The 27,824-nt window shown below is 45.2% G+C and overlaps 1 protein-coding gene across 1 annotated transcript in view; it reads right to left on the bottom strand.

Moving 5' to 3' along the window:
* Positions 1–293: 293 nt before the first annotated feature.
* The window catches only part of LOC141117577 (ribonuclease inhibitor-like), an 85,622-nt gene continuing 58,091 nt past the window's right edge, over positions 294–27,824 (bottom strand). Inside the window, exon 5 of the mRNA XM_073610491.1 lies at positions 294–2,179. Within this exon, the coding sequence (XP_073466592.1) occupies positions 2,092–2,179 (88 nt within the window). The 3' untranslated portion in view covers positions 294–2,091. The remainder of the gene's footprint in view (positions 2,180–27,824) is intronic.

The raw sequence follows: 27,824 nt of genomic DNA, 5'->3' as shown, positions 1-27,824 counted from the left end.
GTATGTAATTCACTGACCGTTTCTTTTCTGAATGGACACAGTAGGTGATCTGTGCAGATCGCTCCTGTGTCCATTAATAAGTACAGTATAGTAAACTGTGTTTATTATGCTTCGTTAATGAATAGGGAGGAGCTTCTGTCTCCTGTTCATTCATCTTCAGTGCAGCTGAGGTTGCAGAGAAAGAAATTGAAGAAATCTGTGTCCTTAATTTCTCTCTGTCTCAAAGGTGAGATGTCAGGGGTCTGTTTAGACCATTCATATGTCACCCATGCACCCCCCCCCCCCCCCAACCGCTTTGTAAAAAAAAAATTGTTTTAAAATTGTAAAAAATAATAAAAAAAAAAATGAATTAAAAAAATTGTAAAAAATCATTTAAAAAAAAATGTATAAAAACATTTCAAAATAAAGGGCTCATTGACACGGGTTTTCCTGTGAATGAGAGGTTTGTTCGTGCATTTGGAGCCGCCTGTTACTCTATGAGGATGCAGCAGCTGTATGAACACAGCCGCAGCTCCTAATTTGATAGGTGTTCAGGTGAGTGGTCCTGAATGCACACTGTCTGTTGGGGGAAGTACACCTACATCCACATGCCTGTCAGATTAGGACCTGCGGCTGTGTTAGTACTGCTGCTGCGTCCTCATAGAGTAACATAGGTTGCCTGTAGACATGTGCACTGCCGAAAAATTTGTTCGTTTTTATTTTGGTTTCATTATTTTATTTTATTTTTCATTTTTCAGGTCATTCATTCTGATCGAAATTGGAAAATCTGAAATGTCTAAAATTCAGAAATTGGAAAATCCGAATAAATAACTAACTATTTATCTGAAGTTACGAATTATCCAAAATAACAAATGTTCTTATCTAAACAAATGGAATGGAACTAATTAATAATAATAATAAAACATTTTTATTATTATTGTTATGTATTATTATTAATTCATTATGTTCCATTCATTTAGATACGGCATTCGTTAAAGCAAGTTTTTGTTAATTCGGATATTTCCAAATTTACGAATTTGTCGAAATTCGTTAAAAAACTAATTTGAAACTAAACGTATTGCACATGTCTAGTTGCCTGCACACAGCTCCAGCCACATTTAAAAAAAAAAAACACTGATTCACACTGTACAGATCACGGCACCCATGTGAATGAGCCCCAATACCTCCTCCACACATAGAGCTTTATTCAAAACTCAGCAATAAATTTGTAATTATTATGTTTGTGTCCTCTAATAATGACTTTACTGTATTTAGTAAAAAGAATGTTTTAATATTCTCGGGGGGGGGGGTGTAGGCTGTATGGGGCCCCGTGATGTCTAACAGTGGCCCTGAATGGCCAAACTAAAACCACACTGTCAATGATATGTGATGACACTCGGCCTCACCATACACACAGATTGTGGTCCCAAGAGCTGGAAAATCGAAGTGCAGCAGACAGAGTGCTTGTCACTGGGTTTAGTTAACTTTGTAATTTGTTACATCCCAAATCAGCTGCCACCAGATAGTTTAATAGACTATTAGCCAATCCCAATAACAATTATGACTTAATAAATGTCTGTAATACAAACTGCCACGACAGACAGGAATATTCAGAGAGGAGTCAGTGTGGGAGGCTGGTTGGCCCACAGTGTGCTTAGCATCATGCAGGCACTATGAGAGGGGGACTGAATCTTGTTCTGGCATTTCCATGGAAACTTCAGATTTCTCTTCTCTTGAAAAAAAATGGGATTGCTGGCAAAACATTGGCACAAGAATCCATCCAGAAAAAAAAGAATTTCAGCAGCTATAGAGGTTTAGTAAGAGATGTGTAAGATGAAGACAGGGGTAACAATCGGAACCAATCATCAGTCTGGTTGTGTTCCTCGAGTTATTTTATATGTGAAATGCTTATTTTTAATGGAGAATGCCTTTAACCCCTTTATTACAAAATCCCTCTCCATCCTGTCCCTGTATATTATATATTAGTTCATCTGGGGAGGATCATTCTCCTCTTGGATTGGATTTGTAATTTCTAAATCTCCTTCTCCTCATCATCCAGAGCAATGTCCTGACTGCATTCACCGATGTGGCAAGGACTCTTCTCCGGGGTTATTATAAGGAAATCTTCAGTCCCGGCCGGAGCTTTCCCAGTTTTTTTAGTTCTCTTTTTTCTTCCCGTGACAAGTTCTTGTTCACGATCCTAGAAGAGAGAATACAAATAGTCATCAGATCTCAGCAGAACGCTCTCACCTGATAGAGATCTTCTCCCATCAGAACATAAATATAAATATCTTTATTGATGAACAAAAAAATATTTATATATAAATGAATCCAGTTTAGGCCACCCCTCCCTCCTCATTAGGAATAGACAATGTTGTCCATGAGCTACACACTATATCCTCCTATCATTCAGACACATTGTCAGTCTTAGGCTACTTTCACATCGATGCATTGGGGCGTCAGCGGTAAAGTGCTGCTATTTTTAGCGGTGCTTTACCGTCGTTTTAGCGGCGCTATTCGGACACTAGCAGGGCACTTTTACCCCCGCTAGTGGGCAAAAAAGGGTTAAAACTGCTTGCAAAGCGCCGCAACAGCGGCGCATTGCCAGAGGTTTGGTAGCGCTGCCCATTGATTTCAAAAGTGTAACAGGAAGGGGTTGGAACAGTTTGAGAAATACTGAGGGGGTGGAGCATTATTTAAGGAGGAGGCGGGGACTTCCACTTCTGGACACCAGAGGAAGAGAGGAGGAAGCAGTTTACACACACTGCTGTCCTCAGACATTATGGCAGACATTGATCTAATCCTGGCGCAATTGCGGGCGTCTGCCTCAACTCGGGGACTGGAATGGCGGTACAGCCAGGTGTCTTCCCTCACCGAGGATCAGGCATCAGGGTCATCGGCTGCAGGTGAGGTTTCCCTATGCGCTCGGAGGTCTAGGCCTCCAAATTGCTTCTCTCTATGGCCCTCTCCTAGAGCTGCGTGCCACACCAGGAGCCCCCCCACTCTGGGACCCATCGCTTCCGCCGATGTAGGGCCCAGTCAGAATTCTCTGCCAGCGGAGCTCGGTGGGCGGGCCTACAGGCCGCCATCTTGCCTCATCCCCGCCTGCACGTGGCAGGGTACAGGATCTCACAGTCTCCCCACCCCTAGTGATTCCCATGTTGGAGGAGACACGGCGGGGGAGAAGTTCAGCCACGGCGCCATCACCAGACGTGGCCAGTAGCTCCAGGACGCTGAGGGGTACTACGGCCAGGTCGGATGGGGTGCAGAGCAGAGGCAGACGAGGGGGAAGGCCTTGCCAGGGCTCCACAAGATGGGGCATGTGCAGTAGCACAGCAGCAAGCAGGTCGGTGCTGGTGGGCAGTCACATGAATGGCAGGGATCAACGGCCTCCAGGCCACCCTCACCTGGGGTGCTGCAGAGTTCATCGCCGCAGGCTCCTAAAGTACGGTCTGAAGGGGAGCTGTCCGGTTTGGAGGAAGAAGAGTCGCAGAGGCTCGCGGCACTGATGGAGGTGGAAGCGGCGGCTGTGGGGGTCATTCCTGGTCAGCCTGGTAAGTTACTTGTTTTACATACTTCTTTAAATGTTGCACTTTGTGGTTTGTTGGGATTGGAAGAGAGGGGCCAGCAGGGACTGGCAGAGCTGCAGCACAGCCACCTGTGGCCACGGCAGCTGCCCCTAGGGTGGCGGGCGCGTCGCCTGCCAGTTCAGGTCAGAAGCACAGTTGCTGGATTTGCTGGGGGGGTTGCGGCATCTAATCCAACATTTTGCGGGGGGGCAGGGCCAGCCCCCACAGGTGTCACCATGGGTACAACCAGTGGTGGGGGTGATGCGGTGGGGACAGCCCGGGATGGGTCCCCAGCTATACCGTCACTGGGCAAAGGGGTCCCCACGGCCCTGTCAGAGCCTCACAGGAGGCCATTGGTAATAGTATATGTGTGCTTTGAGGGGCCATTAGGGGCACATTTGAAGCAAGAAGTTCGGGACAAAATTTGCAAGGGTGAGTATGTGGAGATCTTCTCCTTACTGCCTGTGGAAAAATGTTATTTGGATAGGGTCAAGCCAGATGACTCTAATGCCGCGTACACACGGTCGGACTTTTCGTCTACAAAAGTCCAACGGACGCTGACGGACTAAAGCTGGCTGGTAATCCGATCGTGTGTGGGCTTCTCCGGACTTTCAACGTACTTTTTTAGCCTCAAATCCGACGGACTTTAGATTTGAAACATGCTTCAAATCTTTACGTCGTAACTACGACGGACCCCGAAGTCCGCTCGTCTGTATGCTAGTCCGACGGACAAAAAAACGACGCATGCTCATAAGCAAAAACTAAACGGAAGCACTCGGTCTAGTAAAACTAGTGTTCGTATTGTAGGTAGCACATTCATCACGCTGCAAAATCTGTGATCGTTGAATGCAGCGCATTTTATTTCTTCTTTACGAATGCTCTAAAGAACGAAGGTGTTTTGCTGTTCATAATCAGAGTTCTCCCAAACTGATTTCTGGATTCTTTTTCTCTTTGATCTCATGAATGATATAGTATGCTTTTTAAAAACAATGTTTCCATACTAATAATACTTTTTCCCTTTTTTTTTTTTTAGGTTTGTAAAGTTACCACAAAGAACCCATTATTCTATTTTTTTTTTCTAGTGATTATTTTTTAGTTTTTAGATAAAGTTAACCCAAAGCACCGTTTTTGGTTATGTAGATTTTTTTATTTTCAAGACTTACCACTTGAACATTATTAACATTAGTAATGTATTTTTGGTGTGTTTTTTTCAAACTCAATGAGATTGTTGTCCCTTGTTAATTTAACATTGTGTGTAAAATCAATGATTTAAAAGAAAACACATAAAGTCTTTGGCTAAACTCAAAAAAGATCCATTTATTCATGGTCAAAATAAAATAAAGAGGAAGTCAACGCTGGCAAAAGTCGGTGTACAAGAAAATTGTGATCTTGCGGAGTCCATATAAGAGGGAGCACAATCTGGTCCAAGAATCCCAGAGATCAACAGCACCAGCAGATGATCTAGATGTCCCCAGACTGTGGTCCTACAACAGCCTGCGTCTTCTGTCAGACCAGACTGAACCCAGGTCATCACTTTCTTCTCTTCCCTGCAGCCTTTCCTCCACGCTGCCCTGCAGCCTTCCCTGTAGCCTTCTTTTGAGGCTGTGGCTCTGGTGTTTCAGTTGTGGCAGGAGGAGGAGGAGGAGGAGGAGGAGGAGGAGGGGGGGCTGCCTCATGCAGTTGGGTGTTTCGTGTTAGCGTGCCCTGCAGCACCTTATGGATTGTTTCCCCAAATAGGCGCTCACAAATGAGGCGCTGCTCCCAATCCATCTGAAGAAGCCTGCTGGCTAAGTAGCAGCCATAGGATTCTTCCGCTTCGGGGGGGCTCCTTAAAAAACGGGTGGCCTCTTGCATGAGGCGCAGGGATGCGTCCTGTGTGACCATCCCCTTCCTGGCCCTTTTTTTGGGAGGGTGGAGGGGAGGCACTTGGGATTCGGTCAGGCTCCTACTGGGCCCAGCCACCTCACTTGGCCCAGCCACCTCACTTGGCCCAGCCACCTCACTGGGAGCAGCCACCTCACTGGGAGCAGCCACCTCCTGCCTGACACTGGGCCCAGCCTCCTCCAGGATGATGGTGAATCCGGCCTCCTCCAGGCTGTCCATGGGCCTGGTCTCCTCCTGCCTGCCACTTTCCTCACATTCCTCCTGGATGGACTCATCCTGTGTATAAAAAAAGGACAATAGTTTGAGTATATTTTTTTGGGTTCATCAATGACACACAGTTTGCTTCTCATGAATAGCAAATTCAATGTGAATACTTCTCTTTAATAAAAGAGTCTAATCAGACACCCTAATTATTTCAAGCAGGTGCCAAACATATTTAGCCACTACTGTCAATTGATATGTATACACAATTTTGAGTGCAAAATTATTTTAGACAATTATAACATCCAGTTAACATCATTAATATTAGTACAGTAAATATTTGTTAAAATAATTTACCTGACTCCAGATGGTCATATCCGGTTCATCCAGGATGGAAGACCCAGCTTGCTCCTCATCAGCCTCTGCTGGGGTGGAGGGAAGGGTGGAGGGAAGGGTGGAGGGAAGGGTTGAAAGTGATGGCCTGGCTTCATTCTGGTCATCCAGAAAACGGAGTTGATTGTAGTACCACAGCCTGGGTACATAAACATCATCTGCTGATGCTCCTGATCTCCTTGATTCCTGGATCTTCTTATGCTCCCTCTTATACATGTTCCTCAAGACCCCAATTTTCTTGAGCAATGTCTCCATTGTTGCTTCCGGGATGGTCGCCTGGACAAAGGACAGAAGTCTCTCCAGCGTTGACTTCCTCACATGCTTTGCATAATACTGAGGGTGTTTCACCTCCCACAAATTCCTCATCTCTCGATATTTAGAAATAAAAACTGTAAGGAACTCTGGATCCTTAAATAGGGGATTCATTATATCTGGAAAAGATAAAGTCACAAGACAAAAAACACTTATTATAGGTTTCTGCTAAACCCTCATCATCTTCTCCCTATGTAGGCCTCATCAATCTATCAAGCCATATAGGCCGCTTGCTACAAAGTCATGACCATAAAACCCCCAAAAAAATATATTTAAAATTACCTTCGTTTTGTAACGTCCTGGTCCACTATCACCTACGCACAGAACGTACGTACGACACATGCGCAAGGGCCCTCTTTATACACTACGCATGTGTGAAACTCCGCCTGCGTCGCCCGCCCCTGACGTTCGAAATTAACTCATGTTCTCCGCCCCCTAATTCGACGCACAGAACGTACGTACGACACGTGCGCAAGGGCCCTCTTCATACACTACGCATGTGTGAAACTCCGCCTGCGTCGCCCGCCCCTGACGTTCGAAATTAACTCATGTTCTCCGCCCCCTAATTCGACGCACAGAACGTACGTACGACACGTGCGCAAGGGCCCTCTTCATACACTACGCATGTGTGAAACTCCGCCTGCGTCGCCCGCCCCTGACGTTCGAAATTAACTCATGTTCTCCGCCCATTTTTTGTTACGGCGCGTAGTGGGGTAAATAATGGCGGAGACACCTGATATGTTGACGACCTCAGGTAGTGGAGACAGCCCGGAGGCCGGAACGTCAAGATCTGTGAGGCCTAGATTTAAGGCCTCTAATATGAGTTTTAAAGAGATGGTGGAGATGGTGGCCATTCTTCACAAAGACGACTATGATGGGAAGTATGGGCCGTACGCACGGCCAAATTTGCGCAAGGCCAAAATAATGGCGAAGGTCGTGGACACTTTGCAGGCATCTTTTGGGGTCCAGCGCTCCAGAGATCAACTTAGAAAAAGATGGTCTGACCTGAAACTCAGGGAGCCGGATCAATACAGACGTATCCGGAAAGTTCTTAAAAAAAGTAAGTACTTGTCGTGTTTTTCTCTTGTGTTTATTACCTTGTATACTGCTCCATGTGCTTTTCCTTCCTATACGATTTTTTTGTTCATCGTTTTAAACGATCTTTTACTAAACCTCGTTACATATCTATAGATAGATCTATCTATATATATATATATATATATATATATATATATATATATATATATATATATATATATATATATATATATATATATATATAGATATAGATAATAGATATAGATATATATAGATAGATATAGAGATATTGTTCCAGATATAGAGAGAGAGAGAGAGATCAAAAGATTATTAACTATATTTTGAGATATTGATATCTAGATATCTATCTATCCGATATGTCTTTATAATTTTAAATATTGAGGTAAAATAGGAACTCTACACAAACCACTTCACTACAAATGTTGGAAAATTACTATGTACTAAAATATCTGTGTGCTAAGTAGATTAATAATATTTTTTTGTTTCACATAGGGGAAAAATCACTCAGCCAACAAGAAGACAGTCCACCCCAAGCCAAACATGATTGGGAAATCAGCCCAAGTCCCACTGAGGATGTGGAGGAAGGAGAGGTGGGCGACATGGGCACCCCACCAGGTGAGTGTCTGACACACCAGCTTACGGTAATCTATGCATGGCTGCCTTTTGTTTAATGTAATTTGTCTACTCTATTTTAGGGGATCTTGTTGTGCTTGATTCAAGCAACAGTGCCACCCCCGAGGATGTGGAGGAATTATGCTACATGGGCACCCCACCAGGTCAGTGTCTGAGACAACAGCTTTATTATGGTAAGGTAAAAACTATGTATGTGTGCATATTTCTAAATACATTTTTTGGTTTCATTCCACTTTAGGTACAACAACAAGAAGTGACTATTTCACCTCAGACAGTGCCCAACGGCTTATTGGTCAAATAATGGCCTGGAATAAAGACATCGATGAAATGCGTAATCGGCTGGATCGTATGCAGCAGGAAATGAAGGACATGATTGATGTTTTGGGTCGAATCTAAATGCCCTTTTTGAAACCCCAAAACATCGATCATGTCCTTCATTTCCTGTTTTGCTGACCCCATTCTGGGCCTTCTCTTTATTTTTTTGGCTGAACAGAAATGGCTGTTTAACCCAATTTCAAAAAGGAGGGCTGTTTCTCGTAAATACCTAAAAAATCCACAAAAAAATAAAACTTGATTTTCTCAAAAACCAAAAAAAAAAAAAAAACTTGATTTTAAAAAAACCAAAAAAATAAAAAAACTTGATTTTAAAAAACACAAAAAAAAAAAAAAATTGATTTAAAAAAAAAAAAAAAAAATTGATTTTCTCAAAAACCCCAAAAAAATACTAAACTTGATTTAAAAAAACAAAAAAAAATAAAAAAATTGATTTTAAAAAACCAAAAAAAATAATAAACTTGATTTAAAAAAAACCCAAAAAAAAAAAAAAACTTGATTTTAAAACAAAAAAAAAAAAAAAAAAAAATTTGATTTTCTCAAAAACCCAAAAAAAAAAAAAAACTTGATTTAAAAAAAACAAAAAAAAGAAAAAAATTGATTTTAAAAAACCAAAAAAAATACTAAACTTGATTTTAAACAAACCAAAAAAAATAAAAAAATTGATTTTAAAAAACCCAAAAAAATACTAAACTTGATTTTAAAAAAAAACAAAAAAAAAACAAAAACTTGATTTTAAAACAAAAAAAAAAAAAAAATTTGATTTTCTCAAAAACCCCCCAAAAAAAGAAAAAACTTGATTTAAAAAAACCCAAAAAAAAGAAAAAAACTTGATTTGAAAAAAAACAAAAAAAAAAAAAACTTGATTTTTAAAAACAAAAAAAAAAAAAAAAAGCCTGTTTGCGAAAATCAAAAAGCCAAAAATATTTTTTTGTGGATTAGGGAGAAATATTTAAATATAATTATATTTTGCAAAATTATTAAGAGATCATTATATTTTTGTCTATGAACATTTTATACTAAATGCAGAACTGAATGCATAACAACCATTAATAAAAACATCTCCTTATAGGAATTAAATAAATGTGTGGTTTGTTATTTCAATGCTCAGTATCAGTTTGGTTATAATTGTAAAAAAGTTGTTTACAGTGGCAATGGAGCTTATTTAGACATTTAAAATTAAAATACAGTTGGCACTACAACTGCTCGACCATAACCTAGGAGACAGCCCAAAAGAAAGGCAAGCAATAAATATAATGCAAGATTTCATCAATATTTTTTTTATTGTAAAAAATTAAATATCCTGGCCCATTGCAATGGCCCCCCTACCCATAAAATAATTAACATATTGCTGTCTAACTTGACGGGCACTTTGGGGGGCCAAGCCAGTACGGACAGTATCCAGGCCCGTAAGGTTGGCATCTATTTGTCCGGCCTCAGGCCCAACTGTGCCTATATAATTCTGAGAATGTTTGTTTAAAAAGTTATGCAGAATGCAGCACGATAAAATTATAAAATTAAGTTTGCATTCCGCCAAATTAATGGCTGTTTGAAACAGGCGGAACCAGCTGGCCAGAATTCCAAACGCATTCTCAACCACTCTTCTAGCTCTGGCCAGCCGGAGATTAAAAACCCTCCTCTCCGGGGTGAGGGTTCTTTGGGGGAATGGCCTCATGAGGTGCTTGCTGAGAGCGAAGGCTTCATCGGCAATGAAGACAAAGGGGAGTCCTTCCACGTTATCCTCATCAGGTGGCAATCCCAGGCCACCACTCTGGAGACGCTGGCAGAACTCCGTCTGGGCAAATACTCCTCCATCCGACATCCGGCCATTCTTCCCCACGTCCACATATAAAAATTCATAGTGTGCCGACACCACCGCCATTAAAACAATACTGTGGAACCCCTTATAATTAAAATAGTATGACCCCGAATGGGGTGGTGGCACGATGTGGACATGTTTCCCATCTATAGCCCCTCCACAATTGGGAAAGTCCCAACGGCTGGCAAAATGGGATGCCACAGTCTGCCATTCCTGTGGCGTTGAAGGAAACTGGGGAATCAAACAAGAAAACCAAAATCAATTAATTTGTAAGCTAACATTGCAAGAAAATTAGACAATTAAAAACATTATTCCCCAGCATCAGTATAACATTAAATAATTTAATTCTTCTGGAATAACTAATATGGAAAGGCACACTTATCAGATTGCTCACCCCCTCTGATGGAACATTGATTACATTTTAGGGGGTTGTGAAATCCCTAAAAAAGATTACTTTTAGGACACGCAGGAATTTAGGGACTAAAAAGGCTACAAGACTGCAGTTGTCGCACTCTGCAGGTGCAGTTGCTAACCAGCTTACAGTAAATGAGGTAATGTAAAAAGGCATTCATGTTGCAAGGAGTACACAATCACATGCAAGGGCAATTAATGAAAACACTTTGAGGCTTGCATATGATTTGATGATGGAAATCAGCAGAGCTTCTGCTCATTTACTAAAGCACTGGAACAAATGCACTTGTAGAGTGCACATGCATTTAGCAAAGTGCAACATATATTTGCTTTAGACAAATCAACACCACAGAACATTCAAGCAAATTTTTACGAGGGTGGGGGGGGGGTTGTGAAATCTAGCTAATTGCTAATTAGCAGCACACTATTTGGAGTGAGTTTAGGTGGGGGGGGGGTTGTGAAATCTAGCTAATTGCTAATTATAAGCACACTAAATACACTCAAACAAAATACATTCAAAATGAGTAGACTAGGTGGATATGTTCACATCACTTCATGCTGGGGAGGTTATTGAAGGAAAATATACATGCATGACAAAAAATAACAGGAAAAAAATCCAGCATGTGTGAGGATAAAAAGGGGACATTCACACTATATTGCAATGATGGTAAGTAGTGTTTGAAGCAAGAAATACATTACATTATCAAAGATTACATAAAAGAACATGTGATGCTAATAAAAGAAAAATATCTTACCTTAATATAGTCCTTCTGCAGGACCTGGATGATGGCAGAACAGGTCTCTGGGATAATGATACCCAGAGCCTGGGGGGAGATGCCTGTCGAGAACTTAACTTAAGGTCCTGCAGGCTTCTCCCTGTCGCCAAGTACCGCAACGTGGCAACTAGCCTCTGCTCCGGAGTGATGGCTTGCCTCATGCAGGTATCCTGCCTGCTGATATAGGGGGTCAGCAAAGCCAACAAACGGTCAAAAACGGGGTCCGTCATCCGGAGAAAGTTCCTGAAATCCTCAGGATTATTCTCACTGATCTCACGGAGCAAAGGCATGTGACAGAACTGGTCACGCTGAAGCAACCAATTCTTGGTCCATGAACTCCTCCTCGCCCTGTTCATGGACTGGTCTTGGGCTGAAGAATAAACTACAGCACCAAACACATACAATGCACGAGCTCGACGACGAGTACGTACAGGTAACATGGTTTCAAAACGGTCGGCTGGTCAGAACGCACTTAACAGAACGCACTGAAGAACAGCAAGGCCTGTGCAGAACGACCTGAAAATCAGGAACGAGCATCCAATAAAACAAAGATTTCTCAATGCCAACTGACCAAACGCACTGAAAAGCAGATATAAACCTCACAAGCACAGACTGAACAACAGTTAAAACGAACTGAAAAATACGAGTCTCACAAGCGCGAATCGTCTCTCACCAAACTTCTACTAACACGAGATAAACACGAGATTAGCAGAAGGAGCCCAAAGGGTGTCGTACGGGCTATTGAACTTCCGTTTTATGGTCTCGTCGGACTTAGTGTACGTCACCGCGTACTAGGCTGTCGTACTTTTGTGTGGTCGTGTGTAGGCAAGTCCGTTCGTAAGAAAGTCTGCCGCAAGTCCGCCGAAGGTACGCCGGAAGTATGTCGGACAGGCTGTCGGACTTTTGTAGGTGAAAAGTCCGACCGTGTGTACGCGGCATAAGAAGGAGGATGAGGAGAAGCGGAGGTACAGGTTGATTTCTCGGATGTTTGCTAACTGGTTACAGGCGTTTGCCATTATGGCAAGCATTATAGGGGAAAGGAACCCAGAACTTTGTTCGGCTCTGTTTTGTTACATGGATGCCGTCGGTGAGGCCCATCGGGTATATGGGGGTCAGTGTGGCTGAGGTATGATGAACAGTTCAGGCAGCGTAGGGCAGTCCGTCCATTGCTCAGATGGGACCACAGAACATCAGCCTTTGGATGAGGCTTATTTCCTCGAATCGAGCCCCGAGACAGTTTTTTCGGGGGGGGGCTGGGGGTGCCCCTTCCTCGGGATTGGCGACCGGAAAAAAATGGGGATCTGCTGGTAGTATAATGAGGGCTCCTGCAAGTTTGGGGGTCATGTTGTTTCAAGCACGAGTGCTCTGTATGCGGGGGTGCACATGCCCTGACCCAATGCTTTAAAAAGGGTAAGCGTGCTGCTAGGGATGGGCTATCTGTTTGAGTTGAACATGAGTTCGACTCGAACATTGGCTGTTCGCCCGTTTGCCGAACAGCGAACAATTTGGGGTGTTCGCGGCAAATTCGAAAAGCCGCGGAACACCCTTTAAAATTCTATGGGAGAAATCTAAAGTGCTAATTTTAAAGGTTAATATACAAGTTATTGTCATAAAAAGTGTTTGGGGACCCGGGTCCTGCCCCAGGGGACATGTATCAATGCAAAAAAAAGTTTTAAAAACTGACGTTTTTTCGGGAGCAGTGATTTTAATAATGCTTAAAGTGAAACAATAAAAGTGAAATATTCCTTTAAATTTCGTGCCTGGGGGATGTCTATGCCTGTAAAGTAGCGCATGTTTCCTGTGTTTATAACAGTCCGAGAGCAAAATGACTTTTCTAAAGAAAAAAAAAAGTAATTTAAAAGTGCTAGCGCTAGTGCCGGCTGTTAATGAATTGTCGGTCCTGACAATACACATAAAAGTCATTGAAAGTCATTGAAAAATAAAAAAAAAGAATGCGTGGGGGTCCCCCAAAATTCTACTACCAGGCCCTTCAGGTCTGGTATGGATATTAAGGGGAACTCCGCGCCAAAATGTTTTAAAAAATGGCGTGGGGTTCCCCCAAAAATCTACACCAGACCCCTATCCGAGCATGCAACCTGGCAGGCCGCAGGAAAAGAGGGGGGGACGAGAGAACGCCCCCCCTCCTGAACCATACCAGGCCACATGCCCTCAACATGGGGAGGATGTCCCCATGTTGATGGGGACAAGGGCCTCATCCCCACAACCCTTGCCCGGTGGTTGTGGGGGTCTGCGGGTGGGGGGCTTATCTGGAAGCCCCCTTTAACAAAGGGGACACTGAGATCCCGGCCCCCCCATGTGAATTAGTAAGGGCTACATTGTACCCCTACCATTTCACAAAAAGAAAGTGTCAAAATGTTAAAAAACCACAGGAGACGGCTTGGGACAAGTCCTTTATTAAAAATAAAAAATAAAGAGATTCCAGCGATGTAATCCAATAAATCCATGCTCCTACTCCAGCGATGTAATCCAATTCTCGATCTCCAGCGAGGAACACGCACAGGATCCTGCTTCCACCGGAGGCACACAGCCAATGACGCTGCGCTAGCTTGACAGCTCTTATGTAGCTGAGGGTGGGGCCACCCGTCACGTGACCCCGTCCCCCTCTGACAAGGGGAAATGCTGGGATTTCCCCGTGCCGTGTACTGGTGACCCCGCCCCCCTCTGATACAATGGGTCACTAGTATATACTAGTGAAACCCCGGCAGGGGGACGGGGTCACATGACTGGGGTGGCCCCGCCCTCAGCTACATAAGAGCTGTCAAGCTAGTGCCGCGTCATTGGCTGGGTGCCTCCGGTGGTGTGTGTTCCTCGCTGGAGTCGCTGGAGATCAGGGGCGGGTTGGGCCGGGGGGCAGGGATGAAATTTCCCCCCAGGCAGCTCTGATTCCCCGTAAAAAGGCCGATGTGCTGCCAGCTGGGAACTGAGCATGTGCAGTTGGCCAAGTGTTACTGCTCGGGTGACTCCAGAGGGAGGCTGGCAGGGCTGGATAACAGCCCAGAAGCTGCAGGAACGTTTGTGCTGTGAGCGGACATCTGTCCTGTCACAGTGCTGTTCCCTGCTTCTGAGCTGACGTTTCTGTGTCCCTTCAGAGCACAGCCGAACGGAAGAGGGTGGATCCGCTCTGCCTCCTCCAGCCCCCTCTCTCACTGTGCCCGCCCACACTCCGGGCAGCCTGTGTGCTGCTTCTGTGAATAGGATTTGTGGGCGGGAACGTTCAAACTGAGATCCGTCTGAGTTCTGTATGGGACGCTCTGGAAGCTGATAACTGAGCCTTCTGCCTGCTGGGTCCTTCCTTTCAAGTGAGTGAGCTGTGACCGGCCTCTCCCCCTTCTCTCTCCTAAATTCCTCTCCCCCCTCTCTCTGCAGATAAGGACATTTCTTTCAGCAGCCCATGCAGTACCTGCTCCTATGTACTATGTAGTGGGCTCACACTGGTCTGCTGCAGGGATGGTGATCTCACTGTCTTCCTGCATGTCCCATAGACTTCTATTAGTTTGCACATTTTTGCTGCATTTTCTGAAAGTGCACAAAAACGGCTGCATGCTGCATCTTTGGTGCGCTATAAAAAAAAAACTGCAGCATAAAACGCACAACCTAAAAGAAGCCTATGGGACTGTGGCTAAGGAAAACTGTACATAAGCACTGCGGCCAAACCGCAGCACACCAGTGTGTGTCCAAAGGCTTGTACACACTTGCAGCAGGCGCTGCCACTCCACTGAAAAGTGATCAATGCTCAGGTCACTTTTGCTCATGCTCAGCGGCTCCAACCAGAGCTGTCAGTTTTTGTTTTTTTTTGTTCAACTCGCTGGATTGAGCAAAAAAAAAAAAAACTAGTGGTGTGTACAAGGCTTTACTATGTTGATAAAGGAATCAAGCAATTTTCCTGGGTAGTGGTCTCTCTGTGTGTGGACAATTTGGAGCGATGTCTCTCTCTGTCAGTGGTGGCTGGTGCTCAAAATGTTTTTTTGGGGGGGTGCAAACTAAAAAACCCCTATCAATTGCAGCCTCACTCTGCCATTAAATGCAGCCACTGTGCCCATCAAATGCATCCAATGTTACCCCCCCATCAGCATTTAACCAGCACCCCACCTCGCCCGCTGTCTGACTGGCACTTACCCCATCTTGGTGGCGGGTCAGGCAGCGAGTGACGGCGGGGAGCTGTGGGACAGGCAGCAGCTCCTGTGTTCTCTATGCTTACTCCGTGCTTTTCCTCCTGCTAGACATCCAATAGGAGCGCCTGTCCTTTCAGCCAATCAGGTGATGGGTATCAGACCCGCTCTTCCTGATTGGCGAAGAGGCGGTTCAGTGTTAGAAAAGCAAATATTCATTTGCTTTTCTAACACACCCGGGCGGGCTCTGAGCGCAATGCTCTGCGCTCCGAGTCCACCCTATTTTGAAGCCTATTAGAGCCTCTGGTCAAGCCGCCTGAGGTGACGTTGGGAGCAGTGAATGAATTAGAACATATGTGTGTCATGATAGCATGAGCCGGCAGCAGAGGAGATCACATCCTTGAATCTCAGCCAGGGTTCATGCTGGGACTTGTAGTCCTTTACTTTTGGGGATGTGACACCCCAAAAGTGAAGAACTAAAGGTCCCAGCATAAACCCCTCAGAGCTCAGGATGTGTCTCACACCCCTGCCCCCCCCCCAATAGTGAAGGACTACAGGTCCCACTGTCCCAGCTTAAACCTCTCAGAGCTGAGGATGTGTCACCCCCCCAATTAGTGAAGGACTACAGGGTACAGCATGAACTCATGGGATCTAAGGGGACACATCCTTAGATCTCAGGGGTTAATGCTGGGACTTGTAGTTCGTCACTAGTTGCAGAGGGGGGGATTCGGTTCTTAGAGACTGTTTTTCCGATCCATCACTTTGCCACCACCGGTTCTATGGGCCACTTGACTGGACTTGCCCCCCAGGCCTAAGGCTGCCAGCCCTCCCCTGCTGGAGATCATCCATCGCTGGAGATCAAGAATTGGATTACATCCCTGGAGTAGGAGCATGGAATTATTGGATTACGCCGCTGGAATCTCTTTTTTTATGTTTAATTTTTTTATTTTTAATAAAGGACTTTTCCCAAGCCGTCTCCTGTGGTTTTTTAACATTTTGACACTTTCTTTTTGTGAAATGGTAGGGGTACAATGTACCCCTTACCAGATCACATAGGGGGGGCAGGATCTGGGTGTCCCCTTTGTTAAAGGGGGCTTCCAGATTCCGTTAAGCCCCCCGCCCGCCGACCCCCACAACCCCCCTCTTTTCCTGCAGCCTGCCAGGTTGCGTGCTCGGATAAGGGTCTGGTGTGGATTTTTGGGGGAACCCCACGTCATTTTTTTTTTCAATGACTTTCAATGACTTTTAATGACTTTTATGTGTATTGTCGGGACCGACAATTCATTAATAGCCGGCACTTTTAAATTACTTTTTTTTCCTTTAGAAATGTCATTTTGCTCTCGAACCGTTATAAACACGGGAAACATGCGCTACTTTACAGACACTCCCCAGGTACGAAATTTAAAGGAATATTTCACTTTTATTGTTTTACTTTAAGCATTGTTAAAATCACTGCTCCCATAAAACGTCCGTTTTTAAAACTTTTTTTTTTGCATTGATCCATGTACCCTGGGGCAGGACCCGGGTCCCCAAGCACTTTTTATGACAATAACTTGCATATTAACCTTTAAAATTAGCACTTTTGATTTTTCATGTTTGTGACCCATAGACTTTAACAGTGTTCGTGTGTTTGAACAAATTTTTATGGATGCGAACCGAACAGGGGGGTGTTCGGCCCATCCCTACGTGCCGCTGAGTTTACTCACAAAAGGGATGACACCAGTGAAGGGGGAAAGGATGCAACCTTTGCTAAATAGATACCTGGATCGGGAAGCGGCGAAAATCCTGGCCGCAGGTTTCTCGGAAGGTTTCAGGATTCCATGTTCTCTGTCAAATGTCCCGCCTATGGCTAGGAATTTAAGATCAGCATTAGAACATCCGCGGGTGGTTTCAGAAAAATTGGCTAAGGAAGTTGCACTGGGGCGCATGGGTGGTTCATTCTCTGAGAAACTGTTGTGGACTTTGGTTGTTTTACCTCTGGGGGTGGTGCCTAAGAAGGAACCTAACAAGTTTCGCCTTATTCACCACCTATGTTTCTCGAAAGGGGGTTCGGTTAATGATTCGATAGACCCTGAAGCTTGCACGGTGTCATACACCCTATTTGACGCAGCTGCTAGGTGGGTGAGGAGATAGGGGCAGGGGGCGCTGATGGCAAAAGCTAATAATAAAGTGGATCTTGCGAGCCAACAATGGAATAGTACTAAAAAAGTGAGCACGTATCGTAACCAAGCTGCAAACGCTAAACACGTTTCATACTCGTGCAGGTACACTCATAAATTAAAACAAAATTGCATTTGCGCTAGGAAAACAAATAATATAAAATAAATAATTATATAAAGTGCTTAGCTATCAAAAAAGGAATATACTCAGAAATCTATTATAATCCATGTAACATTAATAATGTGATACAACTAACAAAGTGCGACTTGTGAAAGATATTAAAAATACAGGTGTAAACTCAGGATAAAAATGTCCACTCCTTCACCAGATTAATTTATAAATACCATAAACGTTCATCAAAATTAAAGTTTTTAGTGCATAAATCCAGTGTTCATAAAAAGTGCTTTTCATCATGCTCCTTAAAACCAGTGCAGAACATATAGCATGCTCCAGTGCTTTTCCAGTGTTCCCCAAAAGCCTATGCGCTCACCTCAGAGCGTGTGACACAGTACCTAAACTATGCCAAAACACGCTTGGGAGCCACTCCTGGGCTCTAACGATATGCAGGTGATGAGATCCAACTCGCTCAATCAGTAGCACTCCAGATCATGGATAAAAGAGAAAAAGCTCCATAGTGTGATATTGTAAGGACTTTATTAAAAGTAAATATTCCCTTCATAGGGGTACTCTCATGATATAGGTGCGTGAGTGCACCATCCTATTCAGGGCTCTGTATGTGTGAACCAAATCGTTGGTACGGCATGCGGTGTGGTGTGTCTGTCTCGTCTCACTACCTTTGCTGACAGCTCCGTCCTGGACAGAGCTGTCAGCAATGGTAGTGAGAGGTTGATGTTGATACATTGTTTGTAATAGACATACGATGTATCCCTTTTTAATGATGTGTCATTCAAAGATTTAAAGTTACTAACAGACATGAAAAGTAACTTGATATTTTTTATTGATGATTTTGGTATTTAAACCATAATAAAATTTTGATACTATAATTCTTACATTGATCTTGTCCAATACCCTTTCTGACCAAAAGTAGCTGTCTCTTCCTACCCTAGGGACGTCCAAATCTATGGACCTCCCAAAAGGATAGTTTTTCTTTTTCACATATGCTATAGGCTACGGCCAGAACCCCCTATTTTGGAGGAGTGGTAGAGAACAAACTTTTTACTCTATTTAAAATAACATATAGAGAGTGAACAAGAACATGGTCTCCCTTGCAGTTTTTGCAGTTTCTAGCTACAATGGAGTGCAGAACCTTGACCTAGGTCATGGGTGGAAGCTGGTTTGATTTTAAACATGGTGCTTTTGGAACTTTTTCCAGTGGTGCTGGCTATGGAGATATGGGGGGAGTCTTGTAGGAACCTGAAGATTAGGTTGAACTGTGACAACATGGGAGTGGTGCAAGTTATCAACTGCATCTCAGCGTTGTCACAGCCGGTGATAAGTCTGCTGCGCCATTTGGTGCTGCGATGCCTGCAACTAAACATTTTTCTATATGCCCTTCATCTGCCGGGTGTTGAGAACACTCTGGCTGACGCCTTATCTCGGTTTCAGTGGGACAAGTTCAAAGAGTTGGCTCCTTCAGCAGAGAAGGTAGGGATTCCTTGTCCGGGTTGGCTATGGGAGATTGCCTCGGAGTCGCCGCGGGATGGATCAGAAGGTCACTCCACATGGATGGCATACGCTAAGGTATGGCAGGAATGGTTGGGTTTGGTTCAGCAGGCAGGGGTGGTACAAGGGGATGTCGAGGTGAAACTGCTTGTTCTATATTTTGTGTCGCGAAACATGGAACGCGTCTGCCATTGAATGGAAGTTGGCGGGTCTTGCCTTTTTCTTCAAGTTACAGAGCATAGCAGATTTCACAAAGGATTTTTGGGTTATGACAAGCAGATAAGGGTTATAGGAAGGTTCATAGGCACAAGGACACTAGGTGTCCAGTGTCATTTGCTAACCTTCAGGCCATTTGTGGTCCAGCAGGCATGGACAGGGACATTACCTAAGTTTTATGGCACTTTGGGTGACTCTGCTGGCAGCTGGGAAGGATGCAGGACAAGGTGCAGTAGTGTTGGAGGTTGTTCCGCCACCACGTCTCCAAAATGCCACTACTGGTGATTCTGACACACCTCTCTCCTCCACCCCCTCCTCTTCTTCTTCCTCCATGGCCTCTTCCTGTGCTTTGTCCTCGGAACCAGCAGTGCTCCGTAGGTGTTTAAGGGGCTACGCAAGTACACAGGCCAAAAGATGCCATGCGGTGCTTGAGCTGGTGTTCTTGAGGGACAGGAGCCACACTGGGGCAGAGATTCTGACAGCTCTGCAGGGGCAGGTTCAGAGGTGGTTGACACCATGCCAACTTAAGGCAGGAATGGTGGTTTGCGACAATGGCACCAACCTCCTTTCCGCCCTCCGACAGACACAACTGACCCATGTGCCCTGTTTTGGCTCACGTCCGTAACTTGGTGGTGCAGGGGTTCTTGGGCAGGTACCCGGGCTTACAGGATGTCCTGAGGCAGGCCAGGAAAGTCTGTGTGCATTTCAAAGAACCGCCTAATCTGTGACATGCCCACCAGGTGGAACTCAACGTTGGCCATGCTACAGCGGCTGCACACGCAGCAAAGGGCCATCAATGAGTACCTGTGCGACTATGGCACCAGCACAGGGTCAGGGGAGCTTGTTTTTTTTCCCATGCCAGTGGGCCATGATCAGGGATGCATGCATTGTCCTGTCACCATTTTAGGAGGCCACGAGGATGGTGAGCAGTGACAGTGCATGCATCAGTGAAACTGTCCCTCTTGTCCACCTGTTGGAGCACACGCTGCGTGGAATAATGGACAGGGCACTTGAGGCAGAACAGAGGCAGGAAGAGGAGGACTTCCTTAGCTCTCAAGGCCCCCTTTATCCAGACAGTGTCCCTGCGTCTGTTTTACATGGTGCAGGAATACCTAGGGGCAAGATCTGACTTGGACACCTTTCCCACCGAAAATCCTCTGGGTTACTGGGTCTTGAGGATGGATCACTGGCCAGAGCTTGCACAGTATGCAATTGAACTACTGGCCTGTCCTGCATCCAGCGTTCTTTCGGAACGCACATTCAGTGCTGCTGGGGGCTTTGTAACCAATCACAGGGTGCGTCTGTCCACCGACTCGGTCGATCGACTGACCTTCATAAAAATGAATTAGTCTTGGATCACCACCAGCTACCAAACACCTGATCCTGATGTAACTGAATAATTTTTTTTGAAATGTCAGATCCCTTCAAGACTGCCTATGCTGATGCTGAGTGACTATCCTGTCGTGCTGAGTGATTATCCTCTTCCTCCTCAATGATCATGGTGATAGCTTGCAAGAACATTTTTGGTTCTGGGCGCCGCCACCATAGGCTAAGGCCCAATTTTTCAGCCCTTGTTAAACAGGGGCGTGTAATTACAATTTTTGATGCAATACTTTGCAGCAGGGCTCAATCCTGCGCTCCAACTAGAGTATCTGTGAGGGGTTGCATTGTTGTGGCACCAGCACCAGTGCCTAAGGCCCAATTTTTCTGCCCCTGTTCAACAGGGACATGTAATTACAATTCTTGATCTAATATTTCACAGCAGGGTCCGTTCCAGCGCCCACCAAGCTTAACTGTGAGGACTTACAGTGTTGTGGCACCAGCACCACCACCACCAAAGGCCCAATTTTTTTGCCCCTGTTCAACAGGTAGTCCAAGCCTCTCACCTCATATATTTGACCTGAAACAGGTCACAAAGCTTTGTACCCTCTCCTGGGGTGATCGTAATACACAGGTGAAGCTGTTAAATGTCTCCCAATATGTAAACATAGAAAGAGAGGAAGGGGACAGACTAGTGCTCTCTGTATATAATGATTTATTCGACAAATAAAAAATATAAAATGTACTTACATAGATAGCACTCCAAAACCGAGTGCAGGTAAACCAGCAAACATGTAAGCATGTAAGGTTGTTTCCAACCGAGAAGATGGCCGCGGGTGATGTCAAACGTGACTCCTCCCCCCCGTACGCGTTACGTCCTATAAGCGTGGACTTCATCAGCTTGGGGTTGGATACACATTGACGGCCCGCGGTACTCCCCTAGTCATTGTTCATTGGTTGTTGTATACCCCTCCTGTTTGAGGGAATGCCTGTGCTTGAATGTTCAATTGTGAAACCAGGAGGCTCTATTTGTTATATGAATAAAATTTGCTCAGGGCAAGTCAGTTGGTTTTGAGCGAAGGAGCTAACAACGTCAGAAAGGTGACTATGTCTGTTTATTGGGGAAGAGTGGATTATTTAAGGATGCATTATACTGAAAGCTGGAAGGGCGCTTAATAGCGCAAAAGTGTATAGTGGGTTTCTCCACTACAATATATATACCGTATTTATCGACGTATAATGCGCACTTTTTTCCCCTTAAAATCAGGTGAAAATAGTGGGTGCGTGTTATAGGCCGATCCCCGCTAATTGTGAGCTATCAGCGGCGATCGCCGCCGACATTCACATAGCGAGTAGTTATTAATATGGCGCCGCTGAGTTCGGAGGGACTCGGCGGAGCTGAACGAGCACCGCCGAAATCACAGAGCCGAGATACACATAGTTGAGTGTATTCGGCTCTTTCCGGCGCTGCTCACAGTCACGCCCAGTCCCGCCATTGGACCTGTGTTATGTCCATCATAGGGCAGGACTGGGCGGGACTGTGAGCGGCGCCGGAAAGAGCCGAATACACTCGACTATGTGTATCTCGGCGGCGTTCATTCAGTTCCGCCGGCGCCGAGTCCCTCTGAACTCCGCGGTGCCATATTTAAAACTACAACTACATGCAGCTATGTGTATGTCGGTAGCGGCGATAGGCATGGACACTGGGGGCAAGGCTGCACTGACCACTGGGGCAAAGCTGCACTGGGGCAAGGCTGCACTGGGGCAAAGCTGCACTGACAAGACTGCACTGGGGCGAAGCTGCACTGACAAGGCTGCACTGACAAGACTGCACTGGGGCAAAGCTGCACTGACAAGACTGCACTGGGGCAAAGCTGCACTGACAAGGCTGCACTGGGGCAAAGCTGCACTAACAAGACTGCACTGGGGCAAAGCTGCACTAACAAGGCTGCACTGAGGCAAAGCTGCACTGACAAGGCTGCACTGGGGCAAAGCTGCACTGACAAGGCTGCACTGACACTGAAAAGGCTGCAATGACACTAACAAGGCTGCAGATGAACACTGATGAGGCTGCATTGATGGGCATTTTAATGTAAGTTTCTTTTCCTTAAACTTCCCTCCTAAAAGTTTTTTTCCTTAAAATTCTCTCCTAAACTTGGGGTGCGTGTTATACGCCGGCGCGTGTTATACGCCGATAAATACGGTATATATGTTATATACACTGTAAGATTGGTGTGATCAGACTCAAGCGGTAGGTGCATTTTCAATGAGTGCGCCAGTCCAAAACTGTATTTTTAACATGGTAGCCCACTTTTATTTAAAAGAATGGAGACGTTCACAAAAGACATCAGTAGCCCACGCAGGGGGTTCCACCAGTGGCGGCTGGTGCTCAAATTTTTTTGGGGGGGCGCAAATGAACTGAAAAATTCTGAAAGCTACTGAAACAAAAACATCAATTGCTGCCACTGTGCCCATCATATGCAGCCAACTGTGCCCATCATATGCAGCCAACTGTGCACATCATATGCAGGCAACTGTGCCCATCATATGCAGACACCTGTGCCCATCATACTGTATGCAGCCACCTGTGCCCATAATATGCAGCCAACTGTGCCCATCATATGCAGCCAATTGTGCTCATCATGTGCAGCCACCTGTGCCCATCATGTGCAGCCACTGTGTCCATCATGTGCAGCCACTTAGTCGGAACCCCTGAAGGTGTATTGACTACTCCTACACCCACACAGTCCTTTTTTGGATTTGCTGGTCTTGTTCTCCCTATGCAGCTATACCCTTTTTTACCCCCCCCAACTCAACCCTAGAAGTGTCATTTCCCTTCCCCCCCAACCCCTTCCTATTCCCCCTTCCCATCCCCCCCAACCCTCCTTCCCTCTCCCTTATCCCCTCCCCTTACCCCCCTGTTTTTGTTGCTCTAAGATTGATTTACATGTTTGTCTCTAGACCCAGCTCAGGAGAAATACGTTTATATGTTTAGTAAGTTTGTATATCCTACATGACATTTTTTGATCCTCTCCTGGGGTGCCCTCTTGATTTTGTTCCTCAGGGAGCCCTGCGGCCAGAGAGGGGCTGCTTGCCATTCCACCTGCTGTGACCTTGAGGAGATCTCCTCCCTTGGTGACACCAGGAATGCAACCCCTTTTAGGGTTGCCCCCCTACAATTTTCAGGGCATCGGAGCAGGTATTGGATGCTTTCAGAAAGTCCAGGATATTCTATATACTGGACTCACCTTCTCTCAATCTCTTCCTCTCTCTTTTTCTTTTCTGGTCTTTCTTTACTTTCTCCTTCAAGGAGAGTATGTCAATTCGATTCTACTCGGACCCTGAGTTCGCTCCAGTCACACCATCTGGATACAAGGACTCCAACGGATCGGGTAAGACAATTCTGCATTCACACGCTCTCACCCACCGTGTCCATGGCTGACTCCACTCCCAAACAATCGTCCCTTAAAATAGCATCCCATAACACACAAGGTTTGAACTCCCCTATTAAAAGACGTAAGGCCTTCCATTATTACCATTCTAGGGGACTAGACATTGTTCTAGTCCAGGAAACCCACATCCCGAAAAGCTTTAACCCCACCTTTCTACACCAAAATTATCCTCCCTTTTTCCTTGCTAATGCAGACGATAAAAAGAGAGGGGTTGCCGTCCTCATATCCAAATATACCCCATTCACTCTCTCTCAAACCATTAAGGACAAAGACGGACGGTACATATTGGTCAAAGGTCACATAAATGACACAATATTCTCTATCATCTTATTATGCCCCAAACAAAGGCCAAGCCTCCTTCTTCTTCTCCATGCTAGCCTTTCTCTCCCCCCACCTTGAGGGTAAAGTGATCATGGGCGGCGATTCCAACGTCGCCTTTGATCACGCTCTAGATAAATCAGCACAAGGCAGATCCCATCTGAAAAGGCCCCCCAAACAGAGCCTCAATATAGCTCGACTTTTTCATTCCCTAGGCATGATTGACACTTGGAGGGAACTGCACCCTACTGCTAAGGATTACACACATTTCTCTGCTCCCCATAGGACATATGCTCGGATAGATCATATTTTCCTACACACTTCTGATATCCACTTAGCATCCCAGGCCTCTATAAGCGAAGTCCCCTGGTCGGATCATTCCTTAGTCTCCCTTAAAATCACAGGCTTCTTAAAGAGAATGGGTCCCCCACAGTGGCACCTTAATGAGTCCTTACTCTCCAACCCTGTACACTGTACGATGATCGAAAGAGACCTAACTGGAATATTTCCGCTTGAATGACACCCTGGACATATCGTCAAGCTCCTTATGGGGAGCCCACAAAGCGGTCCTGAGGGGTAAATTTATCCAACTAGCTTCACACCTTAAACGTGAAAAACAAATAGACATAACCAATTTGGAAAAAAACTATAAATCCATGAGTAAAGCACATAAAGACAACCCCCCCCACCTCCTTAGCTCAACTTGATGCAGCTAGGATTGCCCTGAACACAGCCCTGACTTCTAGCGCTGAAAAACATCTAAGATGGGTGAGTGGCAGATTCTATCTGCACAAATTTGGCACCCTTCTTGCGGCAAAACTCTCTCCCAAACACAGAGCTCATGCCCTGCCCAGAATTAAATCACTAGCCGGTACCCTAACCCAAAATCCCAAACAGATCCTAGAAGCATTCCACTCATTCTACTCCAACCTATACTCAGGACCTAATCCTGGCAGTACTCACACTCTCAACTCTTCCCTAGACAACATTCCTCTCCCCAAACTCTCCGATCAGCATCGCTCTATAATGGAAGCTTCCATCTCTGAGGCAGAGGTTAGAGAGGTCATAAAAGAGCTGAAAAGAGGCTCAGCCCCTGGACCCGACGGATTCTCGACACAGTATTATAAGACCTTCTCTCATGTGCTATCTCCTTATCTGGTCCGGTTTTTCAATTCCCTTTCCAAGGCCTCGCCCTTAGACTCAGCAGCTAATTTAGCTTACATCTCTGTCTTTACCAAACCTGGCAAGGATCAGAGCCAAGTGAGCAATTTCAGACCTATTTCATTAATTAACAATGATCTGAAAATTATGACGAAAATTCTATCTAACAGACTAGGTTCCTTTATGGGGTCCTATGTGCATAAAGACCAGGTGGGCTTCATGCCGGGGAGGCAGGGTCCGGACCAGATAAGGAGGACAATAGACATCATATCCTTACTGAAATCAGGTTGGGATGGCAACCCACCACAAGAAGGCTTTCTTTTGTCCATTGACCTCCAAAAGGCTTTGATACTGTGACCTGGCCTTACCTATTCAGCACTTTAGAAAGGTGGTGTTTCGGCTCTCAATTTATCGACCTCCTCAAAGCCCTCTATTCCCAGCCCAGGGCACAGATTAGACTCCAGGGACACCTCTCAGATCCTTTCCCCATCTCCAAAGGAACTAGACAGGGTTGTCCATTATCCCCCCTCCTTTTTGCCATCGGTATAGAAACTTTAGCTATTGCCATTAGAGATCACCCAGATATCCACAGAGTCAAATGTGGCCAAACAATACACAAATGCGCGCTCTTTGCGGACGACATTCTTCTCTTCATCACCTCCCCTCTCATCTCAACCCCTAATGTCTTACAACTCCTCCATAAATTTGGACAGGTCACAGGCCTACAAGTTAATATGTCTAAATCGATCGCTCCCAACGTTACATCTCCCCCTTTCCTTGTGATAGATTAAAAACCCATTTCCCCTTCTCTTGGAGTTCCAACTCAATCCCATACCTGGGCGTTCACCTAACCTCCAAGATTGACCAACTCTATAAATATAACTATCCACCTATGTTCAAGAAGCTTAAAAGTGATCTTGAACAATGGTCACTACATAAATTGTCCTGGGTAGGAAAGGTAAACGCAATTAAAATGACACTTCTCCCAAGGCCTTTTTCGTTCTCTACCCATTCCTGTCCACCATTTACAGAACCTACAATCATCAATAATCAGATTTACTTGGGGCAAATCAAATCACAGACTTCCTAAAAAGACTCTTTTTAGACCCCGAAGGAAAGGAGGGTTAGGACTGCCTAACCTCTGGTGGTACTACCATGTCAAATATCCGCCATTTACTCCAGAGGGTCTAAACCTGACTGGATAGGAATGGAAAGGCAGGCGATCCCTAATTTCACCATAGATTTCCTTATATGGCGCCTACCCAAATCTAGGCCCCCGATCCTAGCCCCTACCCTATCTCACTCAATAGCATTATATGACTCCCTAAAGAAATTAAATTCCATAACATCCAAGTGGCATCCCCTAGCCCACATTTTCAATAATCCCCTATTCCCTCCAGGGCTCGATATCAGGGCATTTCAATGGTGGATTGATAAAGGCCTCTATCGAATAGGGCACTTTTTCAATGCAAACGGGCCACAGCACCTCAAAACTGGAAATGCCTTCCTCAGAAAAATTTCTCTTTTACCAGATAGCCCACTTTCTTCACACAATTTCCTCCCAGGATTCCCTTCCCCTAACGGTTACCCCATATGAACAGTGGTGCTCCACAGCCATGGACACAAGTGGGGGGGGGGATCTCCCTGATTTATTCAGCATTAGCTGAACCGCTGGAGAAAGCGACATACATGCAGAGCTGGGAGCATGACCTAGGGTTTGAATGGGACCTGGATACCTGGCACTCTTACTTCACAAGCTCTTTCAAGGGATCCTTAATATCTCCTTGATTGAAGCAAACCTCAAGGTCCTGTCCTGATGGTACCTGGTACCAACACGCGTAGCCAAATTTTACCCACAATCCTCTTCCCTATATTTCAGGGGATGTGGACACCTGGGATCTCTTCTTCATACCTTTTGAAAGTGTCCCAGAATCAGAGGCTTTTGGAATAATCTTTTTAACCTTATTCGTAAAAGCACTGGCGCCGCGGTCCCCCAAAACCGGACAATAGCTCTCCTAAACCAGAAAATCCCCAAAATCTCTAAAAATAACCAAATTTTGATCCATTACATCCTT

This window comes from Aquarana catesbeiana, linkage group LG13 (assembly GCF_042186555.1).
Source record: "Aquarana catesbeiana isolate 2022-GZ linkage group LG13, ASM4218655v1, whole genome shotgun sequence".
Lineage (NCBI taxonomy): Eukaryota > Metazoa > Chordata > Amphibia > Anura > Ranidae > Aquarana > Aquarana catesbeiana.
This window is presented reverse-complemented; position numbering and strand designations above follow the sequence as displayed.